Source organism: Protopterus annectens, chromosome 9.part0, assembly GCF_019279795.1.
Source record: "Protopterus annectens isolate FY-2018-M chromosome 9.part0, PAN1.0, whole genome shotgun sequence".
Classification (NCBI taxonomy): Eukaryota; Metazoa; Chordata; order Ceratodontiformes; family Protopteridae; genus Protopterus; species Protopterus annectens.
This window is the reverse complement of record NC_056743.1, coordinates 230,603,498-230,612,328: the sequence shown is the minus strand read 5'-3', so window position 1 is coordinate 230,612,328 and position 8,831 is coordinate 230,603,498. Positions and strand designations below refer to the sequence as shown.

General features: G+C 38.6%; 1 protein-coding gene across 1 annotated transcript in view; it reads right to left on the bottom strand.

The window, feature by feature from the left end:
• Window positions 1-924: 924 nt before the first annotated feature.
• RRAS2 (RAS related 2) overlaps window positions 925-8,831 on the bottom strand; it is a gene marked incomplete in the record, with an annotated part of 709,318 nt that continues 701,411 nt past the window's right edge. The window contains 1 exon segment of the mRNA XM_044082797.1: window positions 925-2,881. Coding sequence (XP_043938732.1) covers window positions 2,794-2,881 — 88 coding nt within the window.

Here is an 8,831-nt window from a genome sequence, read left to right as displayed (position 1 = left end):
TTCTGTTGGCTTATTTTTTTCTCTGACGATGGGAAGTAATCTTCTCCCTAATGATTTACTTTCAGTTTTTAGTAGTTTTTGTGAGCAGAGAACTTACACTGCCATACAAGTGGTTTCATAGTAGACAGCAAAAAGTGCTGGATCTTTTATCTACAAAAGTCCACAAAGTGAAAGAGGGTAAAAATTCTATGCACACAGTCAATTTGAAAGCTTCTGTGGTAGTGTCACCTTTAAATAATGACAAAAAGGCAAAATTAACAAAGCAAATTTAAGGAAACAAAAAAGAAAACAAGTATAACTTTCAGATGGCCATTAACTGCTGAATATTCTTGTAGCAAGATAGGAACCAGGGTTAGCTGTCTCAACCAGGTTCCTGCACATGAGAAATATTTTGGGTTAGTGACATAGCCTGCAGATGACAGCCAAAAAAGTACCTACAGTAACAGTGTCTTGAAGAAAAACCTTAAATTCCTTACAGGGAGATGAATGCTATTGTCTGTAGATGCAAGGTGAAGCCATCTGGAAGCTGAATGGGTGGACACTATATGTAAACCACAAGGGATTACATATGTGGTAAAAAGTCTTGCAGTACTGAAAACTCAATTATGCAGAAAAAAGTCTTGTAGTACTAAAAACTCCTAAGGCAAGTCATTCATTGCAAATGTAGAGGACTAATAGAATGTGCTTCAATGAATAACAAATTTAAGAAAAAGTAATACAGCCCTCACACAAAGAGTTGTTTACACGGTTTCTGACATGCTAACAGATCCTAATGTTATGGAAGCTGTACAGAATACAAAGAAAAATATGAGGTAAAGTGGTATCATATTTAGGAAGAGCTCATTCATTAGGAACAAAAAAACAATGAAAAAGTAGTACAAAGGAGACACAATATGAATGCCCAAAAATAAAGATAATGGAAAGTGATGGTAGCAGAGGTTTACTTCCACATACATGAGATTCAGTTTAATTTATACACTACAACAGTATTTTTTTCAGGAGAGAGTGTGGTCCATATGGGACAGTCACTGTAAAAGAAAGGCAGCAGCAGAGTTTCTAGGAAAGCAAACCTGGGCATCCTGGAATCCGCAATTGTGTAAATGTTAACTATACAACAAAATGGACTTTACAGATCTAAGCTTTTTAAACTGGCTTTTCTATATACACTTGTAATCAAGGATTCTAAACACATAACAGTAGTTAAGTACTTACACTGTGAGATATTCAAAAGCCATAAATGCAGCTGGCAAACTCAGGAAAACTGAGAAAAGGAAGAATAATAAAACATCCAAAGCTGTATACAAACAAAAGTTCTACGTACACATATATGTACGCAAATTTTACAACAAATTTCCATTATGAGTGTGTTTTGAGTCATTCCTGAAGTCCAAGAACATAGGCTAATACAATTTAACGTACTCTCAGTTTTTTGGTTTAATCATTTTATTCTAGCACCAGAAGCTATACAAGGGCACTGAAATTTTAATGTTTTATAGAACTTTACCAGAGAAATGATGTGAATTCATGAGTTCAGATTAAATAAATTTTGGCAAGTCAACATTCTACAAAACTCAGTGATGGCTCTAGAGTAAAATCAACTTTTACTGGGTTTTCTGCACAATATTACATCTGAGTTGGTAAGTAATGACACCAAGTGGATGGTGAGTCAGCAGACAATAAGGGTACTTTTGGCAGGTGCACGGCAGCAGCTTGGCTAGAGTTCTACCACAGTTTTATAATGCAGATGTATAGTTCTGTCAGTTAAAAGTGAACAGTGATAATTAAATACTTATCTTTACATATACACAAGTTATGCTGTGAAAGCATATTTGCTTACAAACATATAAAAATACTTGTTAACTAGTTTGATAAGAAAATAATGTATAAAAGTATATAGCAAAAACATTTAATCTCCGACAATGGAAAGATCAATTCCATATCTTATATATTACATGAAGAAAGAAAAACACCTACATTTTTGTTCATAAAATCCCTTTTCTAGAGATACTCACATCAAGGGAAGACAGACATACTCTCTCTTTCAGTGGTGGCACAACACCTCCTAATAAAAAAGCAATACAAACACTGATGCCCAAGAAGGTCCCAGGAATTTTGTTACTTTGTGAACAGCTACCTGTACACCTCAATGGACTATTAAAATAAATACAGTAGATTCATTTGGCCAATGAAAGAAAAAACAACTTCATAGACAAAACCCGTGCTGTCAATAATTCTATAACTCAGTGTTGGCTTTTTTAAGGCTAACAATAAGTTAATTATTGTATTAACAGAGGATAAATGACTCATCTACCCCGGTTTCCCTACACCTATATTAAGTTAAACTATCTCTGACAATAACTAACTTTCTACTACACAGAAGCTGATTAGCACTCCACTTCAGCAGTAAAAAAACAAAATAAATTTCTAATAGTAAGACATATTACCAGGATTTAAGCACTTTGCCTCGATACACCTACTTGCGTAAAACAAATTATCTACATTCCAGACTTTTTATATTCAAATATTAACAAAAGGCAAAAATCCTATAAAATTAAACAGTGGAATCGTGTAGCTCTTAACAGAACTGCTTTAGTGTTTTCATTTTGTCTTCATGTGACTGAGGTCTTCATAAATGCTTTCTTTCTTTTACGCAGCCATCTTCACAGATTAAGGCTACAGAAAATGGTCTTTACAAGACATGCAGGAGGGAAAAAAACAACACTGACTGACACAAAGTGATGTAATGCAGAGGGGTCTGGGCAGGCAGCTGTCAGATAATACAGAAATGGATGCTCAGAGAATGACACAGTGGCAACCATTCTTGTCCTTTTCTTTCCGTGCTGGTTCTGGTGAAGGAGGGCAGTCCTGATCCCGAAACTTCCTGTATGTAGATGATATTATAGTAAACACAATGCACACAGAAAAATTAAATAAATATATTAAAGTTGCAAAAAAAAACAAGAATTCAACTTTTTTCTTTTGCCAGCAATACAATGAATAGCAACCACACAACTGTGGTAAGTATAATATTTAGGTGCTGATGCTTTATAAAAAGACATTACAAAACTGAGTGCAAAATAAGTTTTTTTTAGGCTATCAATCATTTTAGATAAATACTGAAATGACACACAAACATAATCGAATAAATAGGTATGAATGCAGATGGGACAAACTGCTGAAATAACAAAGATAAAAATATACAGCTACATTACACTGATAAAGGACAAAAATTATTGGGTTAATTGAAAAAATGTCCCATTTTGTGAAGACTCAAATAATTTGATTGTAACATCTAAAACATATTAATACAAATACATAATATCAACAAAAACAACTGCAGATTTGCAATGCAATCATTCATTCTTGGATCTCCCATTGTGCAAGCCTTGCCTCCACATTTCAAATTTTTAATGTACTACAATGTTATACAAATGCAAATGTAAATGAACAAAAAAAAATATTTGTTTTATTACATGACCTGTGTGTCTTAGCACCAGTATTAAAAACACAAAATATACCTTTGGCAAAAGCAACACCTGAAGCACTAACTTTTATAACATACTGCAAGAATTCTCTAAAACATAAAACAAAGTTAACTAAACTGAAGCATGTCAAGTCATAATATAGAGCTGAACCTAACACTATTTGTGACCTTTGGAGTTTGTAGTACAGTTAATCCTTTGTCTAGAGAGGCCTAGCTATTACTTTGTGGGAGGGGTTTCAGTTTGGTCTGATCTGGCTGGAATTACTGCTACAGGGGTCTGTTTAGGGTGTTTTTGATTTGATAATTTGAACTTTGTCTAGTTGCTGTTTCTCTGCCTTAATTAGTCAGTGTTTAAAACAGTTTGTGCTTGTTTGCACGAAGCTGCAGTGAGTTAGGTCATCTGCCCTTGCTCTGCTGTCTTCCAAAAACCTGCTGTGAGACTACAAAAGATAAGTGCTCATTTCCACCTGTTTTCTGCTCCTCTGATTAACTAAATCAATATTTGCTGTAATCTATTTAAACTGTGCTTAGTGAATTGAATCTTTACCTTTGTTCTGATTTTGTATCCCCACCCACCTGCCCAACTGTTGTGGTCTTAAAGGAAAACTCCACTCTAGAACTAAAAAAAAAATTCACTCTCTGTTTCCTGACCTACTTTAACACATCAAAATCACTCTAAAGTGCTTTATTTGTAATTTTAGCATGTTTTCCACAACATGGCTACTAATGGGGCTTGATGTATCAATGTGATCTTGTATTCCCTCAAGCCTATCTCTTCCCCATAATACTTTGTATGACTCATGCCAGACATAAGGAAGTAACTTTGAATTTCCATGCCATTGACATATAATGGGATTTGGGAGGTCACTGTTATTTTCTTTACCTTCTATAAAAGGACAGCTTTTTTTCTGTCTCTAATCACCATCATTTATGTTTGGCTCAGACCTTGATTTACACTATACTTAGAAGTTATCCAGCCACAGCCAGAAAAGTAACTAAATTGCTGGCCTTTGTTCAAGGTTTTCATTTGTAGTCTGGGGAATTGTTTCTGCAGGGGTATCTCAGTGCAGTGACAGTTTTAACATCTCTGCAATAGTGTGGGGGAAGGAGACCCTCAATTCCTCTTGAACTACAAAAGAAAACACTGAACAAAGACCTGAAATGTAGTTATTTTTCTGGCTGTAGCTGGATAACTTCTAAGTATAATGTAAATCAAGGTCTGAGCCAAACATAAATGAGGGTGATTATATGTCAATGGCATGGGAATTCAAAGTTACTTCCTTATGTCTGGCATGAGTCATACAAAGTATTATGGGAAAGAGAAAGGTCTGAGGAAGTACAAGATCACATTGATACATCAAGCCCCATTGGTAGCCATGCTGTGGAAAACAGGCTAAAATTACAAATAAAGCACCTAGAGTGATTCTGAGGTGTTAAAATAGGTCAGGAAACAAAGATAAAGTGAAAAAAAAGTTTTTTTTTAGTTATAGGGTGGAGTTTTCCTTTAACGCTTGGTGGATTTTGAGTTGCCCACCTCTACTATAAATTTGATATCGGACACTTTTCCCAGTCCCATTGCATCAGCTCATTCTACTGAGTACAGTGAGATCAGTTGTGTAGGCTCACCCATTGCATCAACTCATTCTGCTAAGTACAGTGTGATCAGTTGTGAAGGCCCACCCCTTTAGCTTCTTAACCTTGAATTATCTTCTTTCTCCTCAGGTTCTAACAATCAAATATTGTGCCTCTTCCTACTTCATTTTGCTTGTGCTTAGGTGTTCAACTGCATTTACTTAGCCGCATTTGTTACTGCTTGTTGGTAGCCTGATTAAATTGATGACAGTATTCTACTGAATTTCTGCTTTATTTGAGCTATTTTTTACTGTTATGATTGTGAGCTAATTTATCCCATTTGCACTGTTTTAAAGCAGTTTACTGATTAACTGCATTTCATTACTGTTTAACTGTACTTCATTACTATTTACCACAAATGATTACTATTTAACTGCACCTTACTGCATTTCACTACTGTTTAACTGTATTTTTTCATACTGTCAGTTCTGTTTTTTTGTCTGTAAGTGGTTAATCTGTGCTTTTTTGTGAGTTTTACAGCATTGTTAACCCTTAAATTGACTAGCATAGTCTGGATGCAGATTTGCTGCATCCAGAACTGCTTGCTTTTGCCTTCTGAGTTTCCGGCAGCCATTGTGTTGGTAGGGGTCTATCTTCTCTGCTAGTGAGAGTAACAGGGCTGCCTGGACCTGGTCTGGCATAGGCTGATTGGTAAAGGAAGCAGGGGCTAGCAGGACTGGCTAGATTTGTGTTACTAGAATCTTCTATTTTTTGTTTACTTAAACCCTGTGTTTGAGCTTGTTTGCACATCACACACCACAGCTGAACTGTTTTTAACCCAGTGTGAGGTATTCCATCTAAAAAGTTTCTGTTACTAGCACTTGTGTAATCACCTAGTAGTACTCCTCTTGGACCTTCCACCCTTAGCTCCCTCTCGCCTCTCTCCCTCAGATTTTGACAAATACGGATGGACAATTTCCTACAGTTTCTCCTGCCAGTCTGGTTGATATGGGCATGCTGAGACAATGTAGCAACTGCCCTCATGTACATGGACAACCCTCTACTACTACCACCTAGGAACACAACTTGTGAGAGATGCAATCACATTAAGAAACTAGAGTCTATGGTCTCTCCCTCACAAGCCAATATATCCGGCACTGAGAAGGTTGTCAACACAAACACCACACCTCAAGCACCATCCATACCTACAGAATACACACCCACATATGCGGAGGTCCTCAACAAAGACATACCCAAACAAGAGAGACCTCAGAGGCAAAAACACACACAAACTCCACTGCCCACCACACCATACATAGACCATGCACCTGTGTCTCACAGCCACTAAGGCCTAAACATAAACCCAACATACTAGTTAGAGGAGGGTCCATTGTGAGACACAGATGTGCCTCTCACCAGGCTGGGTAAGAAGAAAGGCATTGTTAGTTGTTGGTCAGGTGCCAGAATCTGCTACATCACCCACAGAATGAGTCTCTCAACAACAGGTACTGATATGGCTCTGTCGCAGTCCATGTTGGCATGAATGACTTGAGACATACCTCCGTGGACTATATGAAGACAGGCATGATTGAACTCGCTGAATGACTGTCCCAGGCAGGTATGTACAGAATCGAGCTAGGCTTATAATTGCCTCAGGGCAGATAGCCTAGTATGAATCTATGAACCTATATTAGACAGAGGCACAGTATACTCAAATCACGGGGTGGTGTAAGCCATACAGAATTGGGCTAGGCTTATAATTGCCTCAGGGCAGATAGCCTAGTATGAACCTATGTTCCTAATCTTAAGCAGCATTCTACCATCACCCAGAATGATGGCTTAGTTTCTGGTGTCATTCCAAGGGGAACTAGTACCTGACAGTCTGGGAAGACATGATCAACAGAACATGATGATAGTCTGCATCTGTCTTCCCTTATGCTTCAGGCTTCTGTCAAAGGCTCTTGCCTCCCCAATAGTGCCATTTTTAGGCAATGGCATCAGATGAAAACTACCAACATGAAAATTTAATCAAAACGCAAATTAAAGGTCATGCTGCTAAACGCTAGGAGCCTAAACATGAAACTGCACTCACTGCTAGCATTCCTAACCCTGGAAGATGCTGACATTTGTGCAGTCATAAAACCTGGTTCAAAGCTGTGGAGAGCACCCCAGCCATACCTTTTACTCATCCTATCACACATTCAGACCCCAAACAGTGGGTAGCAAAGCAAAAGGAGGTGGAATTACAATATATATTAAAGATATACCATACACACCTCCAGCCTAGTCAAACAGTGTGTTGCACAGAAGACACTCCAGGTGCAGTTAAACATTGACAAGACCCCTATTCAAATCCTAGCTAATTACAGGCCCCCAACTTTGACTCAAGATGCCTAGTCCATCCATCTCGACCTCTTTGAATCTATCAAGATTCAACCCTTTACCCTGATCCTGTGCAACTAACTATCCAACCACAGATTGGAAGAACTACTCAAGCCAAAACACAAATGTCCAGAGATTCCTAGATTTCATCAAAGCAAATGCCTTGGACCAGCTGGTCAACACCCCACAAGAGGTGATATCTTGGACTTTGTATTAACCAACATGAGCAGCATCCCTACAGTCATCCTTCCTAGGTCACTTTCAAAGACACCCCCCCCCCCACTAAGGTCAAACAAAAAAAACTTCTCCAAAGCTGATTACAACTTCCTGAGGGAAGGTATAAACAGTTTCACAGCCCCCTCCCCCTCCATAGGAACTTGCAGATATGTCCAAACCTACACCAACGCACTATACGAGCATTTATACAGCCACATAGAATCAGGAATACCTAACAGGACAAAATTATCCTCTAACAAGGAAGAGTAAAGCTGTTTGGCAGACATCTGCAATAAATAAACTGTATAATAAAAGGAAAAAAATGCTATCCAGGACCAAGAAGGAGTAGGTGGCTAACTGTAAACAATCTTTCCTTAGCCTGAACAAGCAAATAAAGGCACTAGTGAAATTCTCCAAAGCAAACTTAGGGTCCAAACTGGCTGCATTTACTAAAAACGATTATAATGCCTTCTTCATACATGCCTGCAATCTCAAAGGAAGCACTCATATCTGCAAGAACTGGTAGTCAAGGACACCACATACACAAATACTGTAGATATAACCAACCTGCTGGCAGACAGATTCAGTGAAAACTTTACTCCTCTGTCCCCCGCATCAGTATATCAGGACATCCCCAGCACCTGCCCCCATTCCTTTTCGTCAAGGGGAGGTCATGCCTGTTAATTTTGGTCATCTTCTTTCAGAGTGACCAAAACCATGATTGAGGGGAAGACTGTGCACACAGCCTACCTTGACCTGGCCAAAGCCTTCGATACGATTGCCCACTCTGGTATAATAGATAAACTCTCTCAACTAGGCATCACTCCGTATGTTAGCAAATCGGTAGCAAACTGGCTCACTGACAGAACCCTCCTAGTCAAAATAGGGGAAGCCACCACAAGCAGTAGACCGGTAATGAGTGGTGTACCCCAGGGATCGTTCTTGGGGTCTCTGCTGCTTGGAATATACTTTTCTGAGGTGCAGGCCAAAACCAGTGGGCTATGGCTGACCAAGTTTGCAGATGGACTGCAAGCTGGGGGCAGTCATCAATTAGTAGTGTACAACTTACCACCTAACAAGAGAGGGAACTTACAGTTCCCTTGAGGAGAACTAGGAGGGGAGGGAGAAAACATAGAAGGCACAGGAACAAGTTTGGAAACTATGTTGGCTCGGTTGA